This window comes from Schistocerca americana, chromosome 3, assembly GCF_021461395.2.
Source record: "Schistocerca americana isolate TAMUIC-IGC-003095 chromosome 3, iqSchAmer2.1, whole genome shotgun sequence".
NCBI classification, from domain to species: Eukaryota; Metazoa; Arthropoda; class Insecta; order Orthoptera; family Acrididae; genus Schistocerca; species Schistocerca americana.
Window position 1 is genome coordinate 229,766,272 of NC_060121.1, and position 12,037 is coordinate 229,778,308.

General features: G+C 40.3%; 1 protein-coding gene across 1 annotated transcript in view; it reads right to left on the bottom strand.

Annotated features, from left to right (window-relative positions):
• LOC124605139 (DENN domain-containing protein 5B) overlaps positions 1–12,037 on the bottom strand; it is a 474,504-nt gene that overhangs the window by 105,167 nt on the left and 357,300 nt on the right. Inside the window, exons 3-6 of the mRNA XM_047136622.1 lie at positions 8,226–8,396; positions 6,538–6,797; positions 5,486–5,760; positions 165–340 (exon numbers count right to left, since the gene is read on the bottom strand). Coding sequence (XP_046992578.1) covers positions 165–340; positions 5,486–5,760; positions 6,538–6,797; positions 8,226–8,396 — 882 coding nt within the window. The remainder of the gene's footprint in view (positions 1–164; positions 341–5,485; positions 5,761–6,537; positions 6,798–8,225; positions 8,397–12,037) is intronic.

Genomic DNA, 12,037 nt, shown 5'->3' on the forward strand with positions numbered 1-12,037 from the left:
GTTGCAGTGGGTGCTTTTGGAAGTATAAATCTGTAAACCATTTAAAGACATGATTTCTTTTTCAACTGATATTATAAATAATAGAGTGAAAACAATCTGAACATATTTCTTGTACAACTAAATAATTTTCCTATTAAAACATTAGTATCAAAAACATTACATACTTCCGATACAATTCGTTGTTGTGCTTCACCACTATGTAATCCCATCACAAACGGAACTGGAGCATCCAAGAAATGCTGCAGAGATGCAGGTAGAATTGGCACATAGACATGCTGCCAGGTGAATGGAAACAGCAGACATGTTACAGATTCCGCTACCACCATAAGCCTCTGATAATCTGCAAAGTTCAATTGATACTACTTATACATCCCACTCTGACAACTGAACACTGGTACCTTCTTTATTAGATATTTTGGTGTATTTTTCTACGACAAGCCTTTATTACTACTTGCTTAAAAGCCAATGAAACTTTACACTTTTATGAGAGACAGTGAAAATATCATTTAATAGCAGACAACACTGAAATAAAGATAACAATAACCAGGTGAATAATAAAATTATCCAGCCCCTCCACATCAGGTTTGATCTACATTAGCAGTTTACAACAGATTTTCACAGCAGCATAAAGCACTCTTTCCTCCTTGTGTGATTGTGTGTATCACTGAAGGGCAGGGGAAAGAATCAGCCATAACTTTATTAAAGGAAGCATCCACACATTTGCTTAGATTTAGGAAATCTTCAGCACACCTAACTTTGGATAGCTGTAAATGGATTTGAGCCCTGTATTCTGGAGTATTAGGTGCACACCTGTGCCCCCCCCCCTCCCTCCTCACGCGCGCGCGCGCGCGCGCGCGCACACACACACACACACACACACACATATTTTATTAACAAATATTTGACAGTTATAATCACATACATGACCGTGTATCAACTTTACATTTAACTGCTGAAGGTAATGAAGCCTAAAAGCAAGCTGTAATAGCTACTACACTCTGTCTTTCAACATCTGTTGGTAAGGAAGGGAAGCAAATAACATTTTAATATCCCATCAACATTGAGGTCATTAAAACTGGGTTGTTCATGTCAAAGCTGGACACTAGTAACTGGCCTCTATTGATATTCTTGTTACAGTAATTCGAGATTACAATAACATAACCTAGTGAATACATGAAAACAACAAAATTGAAAATATTTACATTAGCAGCTGATACACTGTTAATACTTTTAGTTTACAGGTTTTGATTCTCACTGTAATTTACTATGTGAACTCAAAGTAAGCTAGTCTGATAAGTAATCATAAGATATTTACTTACAGTTACAGTAAAGCACAGAGAATAATTAGTATTTCCCGTGATAATGGACTGACAGAGTTGTCTGAGGATATTGTGGAGATGGCAAAGTAGCATACTCAGTTACTGTTACTACTGCAAACACTAATGATCCCTCATGTTATATAACATAGTCATTAAATTTCCACTAAGTGAATTTCACACCATGATAGTTTGGGGTTGCTCTATCAATCTGACGTACTAAATTATGCATTGGACATAATTTTGTTTGTAATGAGACTCAAAATGACATGATGTTCTATCTAGGAACACAAGGAAACATGTTCATAGAAAAGATACAATTTGTTGGGTCACAGACTGAATCAACAAGATTACAATGAAAGTAGTTTACACACATCTAACACATTTAACAACTGATGGACCTGAGGCCCACTGTGCTGTTATAAACGTGCCATCCACATCAGGTACTGCTGTTACAGCGCTGTGTGTGCACAGTGGACCTGTGAAGGCAGTCAGTCAACAGACTGCCCCTGGCGGCCTTCACAGGTAGTTGCAGGCATGCTGTTGGAATGTCGAGACCCAGTACACTTGTTGTAGTGGCCCGACTTACATCCCCTGTGGTGGTAGTGCAGTAACTGATGGGTTACTACATTTCTCCTTCCTTGCAGGGAAGGAAAGGCCAAGCATCGCTGTCCACAATGCTCTCACTATCTGTGGCAGTGCCAAGGGCAGCAGCCAAAAGTGTGAGAATTTCCCAATCTGTCCCAACCAGTGCTGACTGACTAAAGTGAATCAGATCAGAGCACTGTCACCACCCATGAATCCCAGGGCAAGCAGTGGACAGGATTTGCAACAGGTGAGGTGGGAGACATCTGGATGTCTGAGTCCACAAAAAGGGATGCTGGTACGGGCAACAATCGCAGCAGACTGAAGAGGAGAGGCTCTGGCAACAGAAACCAAGCTTTCATCCCTGCTGCTCACTGACATGGGAGGTGCCAGCACCTGCAGCAGGAAGCAAACTTGCCGTCGGTGCTGGCAAAGCCCTGACCACCAGGGTATGTAGGCACAACCGGGCCTGCTCATCTCCAATAGGGGGCTTTGCACCCATCCTGGGACACAAATGGTTCTGGTGGCATGCTACAAGTCGATCTTCAGTGTGAACCACGAAGACATGGTGACCGTGCTGGATGTGGACAACAGCTGGGATCCAGTCAGGGCACCATCCAAATGCTGTGGTCCAGACTGGTGTGCTGGGCAAGAACACCAACAAAACTGGTGTATCCACAGCTATTGGCCACACAAGAGCTCTGCCACAATTGGCATCATTCTGTAACAGCTTACAAAAATGTGAGAGCCTCCTCGGTCACGAAACATCCTATGTGCTTGTACAGCTGCATCTTAAACATTCAGAAAAGGTTTTCCATGTCACTGTTTGGCTGCAGATGGAGGGCAGGTGCCGTGTTGTGGACAATGTCATTGTGTGTAGTAAGGTCCTTCAAAGACTGCACCATGAACTGAGGACCATTGTCCAGGTGCCGTGTTGTGGACAATGTCATTGTGTGTAGTAAGGTCCTTCAAAGATTGCACCATGAACTGAGGACCATTGTCCAAATTCAGTGTGCAAGGCAAGCCTTCTATGGACAATACCTTCATCAGGGACTTGACAGTCATGTCTGCTGTTACAGACAGACAAAAAATAACACAAAAAGGAGGAAAACCATCAAGTACCAATAACCAGAAAGTGTCTAGAAGAAGACCAACGAAATCACTAGGGACCATTTCCCAAGGCTGTGTAGGTTGTGTGTGCAAGATCCCCCAGTAAACCTGATGCAAAAGCAGAGGACCTTCCACCATGGAGCCAGTGGAACCACAATGCCGGGAGTAAACTCTTCCATCAACAACAAAAAATGCCATCCAAGAGGGAGAGGTAATTGTGTAATTCATAATAAATCTCAAGTGGGTGCAACACCTGGTCCAGTGGACAGTTGGACCAACCATGTTGCATCATGCATCTGACCTGACAGAGCACTAGATCCACCACTACAGCAGAGGCAATAAGGGAATGGGTGATGAGGAAGCTGCTCACTGTGTGCTTCACCAACATGTCCAGTTGGAAACAAAGCAGTTCCTCCTGGTCAAACGAGGTGTCAGGACCCACGAGGAGTTGGGACAGAACATCCTTGTTTACATGTTGCGGCACAGGATGAAAATGGATCTCATAATTGTACCGAGACAAGGACAGATATCAATGCTGAAGATGATGAACAGCTTTGTCCAGTAAGGATATCATGGGATAAACAGAGAAACCAAGTGTTTGTGGTTGGTAATAAAATGAAATTTTGCACCATAGAAAAACAGACAATTTTTTTTAAGGCATAGACAATAGCAAGGGCATCTCTTTTCACCTGAGAATAATTTTTCTGACCCAAGATGAGAGTGTTTTCGACACAAAGGCAATAAGCTGTTCGGAGCCTTCTGAATGGCGATGGGCCAGGACCGTCCCCATCCCACATTGGGATGCATCCATTGCCAGGACCAAATGCTTCCCAGGTTGAAATGTGGCAGGACACAGCATGGAGTGAAGGCTACAGGATAAGCTGCACAAAAACATGCTCACAGGCTGCAGACCAAACAAAAGGAGCACTTTCCAAAGCAAAATATGCAAGAGCTGGGTGGTACTAGCCAATCTGGGAATACACTTGCGATATTACACCACTTTGCTGAGGAATGCCTGGTGTTCCTGCAGGTTACATGAATAGGGAAAAGTCATAAAAGTGGCAAATGTTGTTCCATGGTGTGCACAGCCTGCCAGGAAATTTCATGACCCAAACAACCAGTGAAAGCCTGGAAAAAAGTGAGACTTAGCAAGATTACATTTGAAGCCCATGGCCTGTAGAACAGTAAGCAAAGCACAGAGGTTACATAGGTGATCCTTCATATTAGCATCTGTCAGAATGATGTCATTGAGATAGTTAATCCAATGAGAGAAAACTGTCATAACCTGTTCTAAAAAAAACATTAATACAGATAGAGGCTGAAAGGCATACTATCAACAAACAACTGTTCTGATGCCTTGTCCAATAGTATCTGAAGGTAGGCATCAGCCAAGTCGATTTTTGAAAAAAACTGACCCCCTACCAACTTTGTGACTAACTCCTCTAATTGAGGTTGGGGGTAAGTGTCTATGACTACCTGAACATTAACAGTGACTTTGAAGTTGTCAAAAAGAAGACGTTGATCAAACGGCTTCTTTACGACCAGTAGCAAAGACATCTACCCAAACAAATTTTCAGTACTCACAACATAACCACCAAGTACATAATTAAAAGACACCTGACTTGTAAACTGTGTTTTCCATGAATTGGCAGAGAAAATAAACCTGCTGTCTGTTACAACTTACCAATAGCTGCTCGACATGTGCCAATGCTGGGGACCCTAGCTTGGCATACATCTGCGAGTTGAGTAGGCACACAGTGGCCCTCCACTGTGACTTATTTTATTTTATTTATTTGTAATTTACAGCAAGAGACCCACCACTTGGGGCAGGCTGCCTGCTCATGCTGTATGAAACAAGAGGGGCATGAAGGAAAGGGTATTCACTGTTCCTGCCGGCGAAGATGTGTTTGTCTGTGACGGCCTGGTTGCTTCTGCAGTTACCTTCTCTTCCCCCAGCATGCTAGGCTCCGTTTGCCAGGGTTGTAAGCTGTTAACAACAGCGACTTAACTCCTAGCCCTTATAAAGACACTATCCGCATTGGGTGCCACTTGTGTAGTGTTGCATGCACACGGCAAATCTGCTGACAGCCATCTGTACTGGGCTGCCCATGGTGAACTTACATCCACTGTGTGGGTTACTACACACTATGGATCACATATAAGACCCACTACAAACATAATGAGATATTGGGGAAAACCATGTCTTAAGTCAATGTATCATATCATAAACCTTAATGCATTCAGTGGAGTACAGATACACCTACCCCTTTAAACTATTTAGTGAACCTTGCAGCCCTTGAGGACTCATAATGTAACTTAATGACATTTACCAAATTAAATGAATTGGAAGCTAATGCTTTTCTGTGGTATTGTTACTGGACCAGAGGTAAATAATCTTATTTCTTACAAATCAAATAAAATTTTACTCTAAGACACAGAACTGCAGTATGTGCAAATGTCTTTTTGCCACTCACCTGAGGAACATAAAAGCACCTGGTTTTCCAGCAACACACAAGTGAAAAGCTGAACAGCACCTTCAACTCCCAGAAGTTCAAACAGCTGTCGAATTGGCAGGTCAAACAGAGGCAACTCCTCAATAGAGCTCGGTCGTTGTACTATAATGGGGTCACCACTGTATGGGCAGGAGAAACGCAAACTACGACCAGGCTGTGGTAATGGAGTCTCAAATAGAAGGTTGTGCACATGGCTCTCTAGGCTCACACTACAAGCATTTGGTTCCACAGCACATCTGCAAATAATAAATAATCTTGCATAAGTATTTTAAAAAGGACACAACAACACTGTTTGATAAAGCTGCCTGCTTAACAATAAAACTACCACATACAAGCCAGAGTGATATTTTCCTCTGTTTTAAGTTTCCAATCCGTGAATGAGAATTTGGCAGCAGTAACTGATTGAAAGAAACATCTGTTACATACTACAACTGGATACTTAACTGAAATTAAAACTCAGATCTCAGCTGAGATAAATATCCACGTGTGAAATCCAATATGATACACTGAAAACCTACACTGTAACAATCGTACCGCGATTTGAAAACAGTATATTTCCTTCCTGCTCATGGTTATTCCCTATAATGTTGCTTCTCCATTAACTCTGTATTCTTAATTGAAAGTAACATTCTTGAAGAGTTCTCCTCCAATGTTTCACAATCTCATGAAAATATCAATCAGATTTTAAGAATGCTTGTATCATATTCCACACAGATACAGGGCAGCAGTACTCAATTTAATCTAATGTCGGAAATTTATAGAATATGTGAATACTGGTGAAAACACCTTCATTAAAGAAAGAAATACTGAGTGGTTTAATTACACTGCGAATTAAATGTGGTAACTTACATACACACCATATATAAAAAAATGTCTTGTTATTCCAATTATTTAATTACATAGCAAAAAACAATTTCAAGAATGAGAATGTGTCACTTTGTTTCAAAACAAGAAATCTCCTACGGTTAAATGAAGGTTTATTAGGCTACTAATACCTACAGACAGCTACAAACCTGTACAGTCCTTCCAGAAAAAGTTTTGTAGCACGAACATATGGTAACTGAGAGATGATAGCTATGCTTTTGGATGCATACAGTGTGTCCTTTGCAGCTTCATAGTAGCTCTGGGCTGCTGCAGGATGGTGCATTGAAAGTTTGAAGTGTCTTGGAAGAGAACGAGTATTGTGTGAGCCATCAGCAGCTAGCCTACCCTGTCTTCTTGAGCGAGATTGTGGAATACGATGACTGCTTGATAATTCTGTTAAGTGCATTGCCTTGAAAGAACAAAATAGCACTATTAAGAGAATTTTGTTCACATAATATGTTATTTTTTATGAGTATATAAAATACATTTCACAGGAGGCACAAGAAAGTATAAACTGGATGCTGTTTATTCTAAGATTATGCCTGTAGAAGCAAATTGTCAGGCAAGACAAAATTTCTTATTTTTATAGTAGCAATAACTCGGGAAACAACAAAAACTTACAACGGAAAGTCAATGCTTGTGCAAGCAAAAATAGTGAGAAAGTTGTTAGTACTCATCGACTGGCACGATCTCTCTCTCTCACACACACACAAACACAAACACAAACACACACACACACACACACACACACACACTTGTGAAATGCTACTGTAGTTACAAGTGATAAGCTGAAACTCTTAAGTCAGCCAGTATGGGAGAACTACCGAGCAACTGGCCATGTGCTATCCGCATATATACCAGTACTTAACAAGCATATGAAGAAACGAGACTTAAGAACCTTCAATAATGTGAGATATATATTGGTTGGTTCATACCTCGTAGCCTTTTATCTCTGTAAAATCGATAGCCTTTCTATTTTAGAGGCAGATTTTGCTGCTGAGGGGATGATGTTTGTTTTTCGAGCTACACTGAAGCATTCCCACAAGAGTCACTAAACTGCATCACATCTCTAACAGTAACTTTTGTGTCTGTCTTCTTCAACAAATAAACTTGCACATAATTAATCAGTCATGAACCACTGAATTTTCTACACATTTTCACATGAGTAAATGAAAAGTTCTTGTACACTGTGAGATAGATTTGTGAGGCTTTTTTGCTGCTTATACATGTATGTCCACATTAAAAATTGATCACTCTGGGTAACATGGAACACATTAAACAACTGGTATGTTTGTTTAACCCACAGACTTTCAGAAGTGACTCGCACTGCCAACGTGCACAGAAAGAAATGTTCTGTTACTGGCTTTGTACCATATTTGTTGTGTTGACAAAAAATTATGATAATACATTTTCTTTTGGTGTGTCTCATAGTGTGCAAAACTTGAAAACACAAAGCAGCTAGTAGTTCTATCAGAAAAATGCAAAGAATTTAGCAATATTATTTGTGAATGTCAGGGCACTGTAACATTTAAGTTCTTCACTACATGAAGAGTGCATCTGAGAGAAGCCTCGGTGTTGGCCTCCAAATTTTATTATATGAAGTACACAACACATGCCATTTGCTAACAGATATTGGTATCACAGCAAGGTTCAAATCTGTGTGAAGTATCTTTATAGACAGCAGACACAATTCCAACCAGCAACTGCTCAATTTCTTTAGTGTTGAAAACTGCTAGGAATTTGCACAAGAAGTCAAACACTTAGTGAAATACTTCTTCAATACTTTCATTTAATATATATCAATTTTTGGTACTCACAACAATTATGACTTTCCTACCTGCAATGTTTGCATGGCACTACATATTTTTCGATTGCGAACTTCCTCATAAAATATATAACTACAGCCATAGCTGTGACTCCCATCTTCTCTTGTGATAATGAAGCTGTGAAAGTGTGGCTCAATGCAGTGTTTCTGTGTGCGGAACTGGAGACCGTGTGGCAGGCACAACTGGAAAAAGAAAATTAACAAAAGTTCAGTATAGTATGTATCCAAGAAAGAAGTCTTCTTGTTTTATAAAGCATATTTTTATTGCAAGCATTAAAAGTAAACTTCACTTTTACAATTATAATTTTTAATTTTATATAAAAATGAATGCCATGACAGAGAGTGGTCATGGTGGTCTAGAAGGCAGAGCACTAAACTCTAGCTGTAGAGGTCCCAGGTTCAACCTGGATAGGATCAGGGAATTTTCATCATTCCAGTCCCTCCAGGTGCACTCTGCCTGCTATCAAATGTGTACTGGTGATCTTTACCAGTGGTAAAAGTAACTGATGTGATGAATCTGCCACAGCGAAGAAAAGCTGCACACAAACTCTAGTCAGACCAATATCCAGTCACGAGCTTGTGCCACAGACTTCAGAATTAACTTGTTTATTATTCAGTGTAGCTTCTTCATGTACAGTATAGCAGTACAAATGGATAGAACAACAATAAAATCTTAAATTCAAATTACACGTAAACATTCTTAGAAGAAAACAAAAGTGCACAAGTACACACAAGTAAACAAAGGAAGTGTTTAAGTATGTGCATTTAATGACAAAATTAAACCCGAGAAAATGCAAATAAAAATTTAGATAAGTGATGGTAACCACATTTTTGTGAGTGCAAGGATTATTAAGGATGACACTATGAAATAACAATTTGCTAGACACAAAACATGGACATCTTGCAAAAATCCTCAGTTTCACCTGAGCTTTCCATGTATATTAAATATTGTCACAGTGCAGCTAAGGGAAAATTAAGAGAAAAAGGAATTCATACAAAAGAACTCTAACGAATCTTTATTCATGACTAAAGTTTGCTGCCAGACAGATAACATGGAAGCAGCTAATATAAAAACGTGGGCAGTGATGAGTCTATAGTGGTAATCAAGAAAGTGGGTAATCCACAACGTGCATGGAATCATTACTACTTGGCTGTTGTAGACATCACACTGTCCCTATTTCTCCTCTATCAAAATGTACAAAGGTTGTACTGTAACATAGGACAAGTCAAACAAACAATACTGAAAACATATAAATACAAGGTATACAAAATTACATTAATGGTTTCCATAAAAATACAATACTGCAGACAATACACATACAGGATACTGTATACAATATGACATACATTAGCATACAACTGTACACTCAAAAGAAACTGAATTAGATACAACTGCTATGTTAGAGAGTGAGCACTCCTGTTGCTACAGCACATCATATTGCTGAGATGCTGTCACACCTTGTTCCAGTCATCAACAGAACAGCTTGGCATAAAATCACCAAGATGCATGATCTCAAAGCATTTGAGTGTAGTGAAAACATGGTTGTCTGACCCATAGGACACTACATCATGTTACTATCATCATCAGGAAAGAAGTGAGCAACAAACTCTGTGATGGTGACAAAAATGAAATCGGATGAACAAGCAGATCTAAAATTTTTGTGTATCAGTTCAGTATCAGTCCCAATTTTCTCTCAACAAATGTTTTATATTAAAAGCCAATAAAACCTCAAATACACAGTAGTCACACAGTAGATGTGAGAAGTACATGTTTGGTGGGAAGTGGGTGGAAAGTTCAACACTTTCTTGTCAATTCCTCGTCAGCAGCTAAATAAACTAAACATGGCTGTGACTATTAATAAAGTCCCTATACTTATTATCCCATGGATAGAAAATAAGAATATAATCCAGAATTAATTTCTTTTCAAGGTGTTGATCAAGGGAAAGATTCAAGAGTATTATGATTTGAATGCAACAGTCACAAGAAACTTGTTCATGGATGACATTTACTGGTCAGTTGTAGGTATGAATCCAATGGGGAGACTGTAGCAAGACAGATGTGTTGCACACCAATAACGGAGCTCCATCAAAGTGACTTAATGGCATAAAAGTGACAGTTATCAAATTGTATATTGCTTTACAACATATAGGAACATAACCATGCTCTAGGTGTATGGAAAATCAAAAGTACAGAAATTGATACGAAATGAATGATAAAAACAACATACATTCAATCTGAGAAAGGCAACCAATTTATTGGTGTAAACCGCAAAAAGTTCAGTGAGCAAGTAGGCGAAGTATCAGAAGCTTTATCCAACTTTTACTATTATCTATTCATTTAACTCTACATATCTAGTTTTTGGGTTACATGACTGTCATATCTACTGGCCCTATTGTTGTTGTTTTGATCTTCAGTTCAAAGATGTATTGGATGGAGCTTTTCACTCTGCTGTATGCAATGCAAGACTCTACTTGTTCAAATAGGTACTGGAACCCACACCCATTTGAACCTCCTCACTCTATTTATCTCCTGGTCTCCGTTTCTTATCCCTCACATTTCCCTCAATACTAGACTGATGATTCCTTGATATCTCAGATTGTGTCCTATCAAAAGATCCCTTCTTTTAGTCAAGTTATGCCGCAAATTTCTTTTCTCCCATATTTTATTCAGTACCACCTCATTAGTTATCGGTGTACGATTTACCCATCTGATCTTCGCCATTCTTCTGTAACACCATATTTCAAAAGTTCCTATTGCCTTCTTGTTCTAGTGGTTCCCGCGAAGGTCCAAACTGGAAAGCACAAGGGATCTGTTTGTCTGTAGTGTCCTCAGTCCTTGTGTCAATCTTACAGCGTCTGAAATGGAATGTGTGTGTGTGTGTGTGTGTGTGTGTGTGGGGGGGGGGGGGGGGGGCTTTCGATTAACACTGTGTCCCAGTGCCCCATTATCATTTCTGTAAACCAAGACATCTAGAAACGGAAGCTTTCCATCCCCTTTCAACACCCATTGTGAACTTGATGCTAGGATGAAGGCAATTAAAAAGATCTAGGACACAGTTAAGAGTGTCTTTCCGTTATGTCCTATCATGAACGTATTGTCATGGACACAGTTAAGAGTGTCTTTCCGTTATGTCCTATCATGAACGTATTGTCTATGTACCTCCAAAAACAAGTAGGTTTTAAAAACGCCTACCTCAGAGACGTGTCTTCAAAATCTTCTATAAATAAATTGACGCCTACTGGGGACCAGTGTGGAATCCGCAGTTGTGATACTTATTATGCAAACTGAAGGTCGAGTGGGAGAAACAAATGGGCAGGAAATTTTGATGTCAGTTGCATGGGGACTTCAAATGAGTGAAAACGTCTGGTGGACCTGGGTTCGATCCCTGGACCTCCTGCTTACAAGGCAATTGCCTTAACCACTGCACCATCCAAAACAGGGTTTATCAGAGTTGTGCGGTCTCCAGGCCAACTCACATCTTAGTAATGGAAAGACAATACGACAGCGTACTGAAGATGATTTTCATGTCAGTAACGACGATACGAACGTAAGGACAACACAACACCCAGTCCCAGAGCGGAGAAGATCTCCGAACCGGCCGGGAATCGAACCGGGGCCGCGGCCGCTGTGGCCGAGCGGTTCTCGGCGCTTCAGTCCGGAACCGTGCAACCGCTACGGTCGCAGGTTCGAATCCTGCCTCGGGCATGGATGTGTGTGATGTCCTTAGGTTAATTAGGTTTAAGTGGTTCTAAGTTCTAGGGGACTGATGACCTAAGATGTTAAGTCCCATAGTGCTCAAAGCCATTTGAACCGGGGCCCGTTT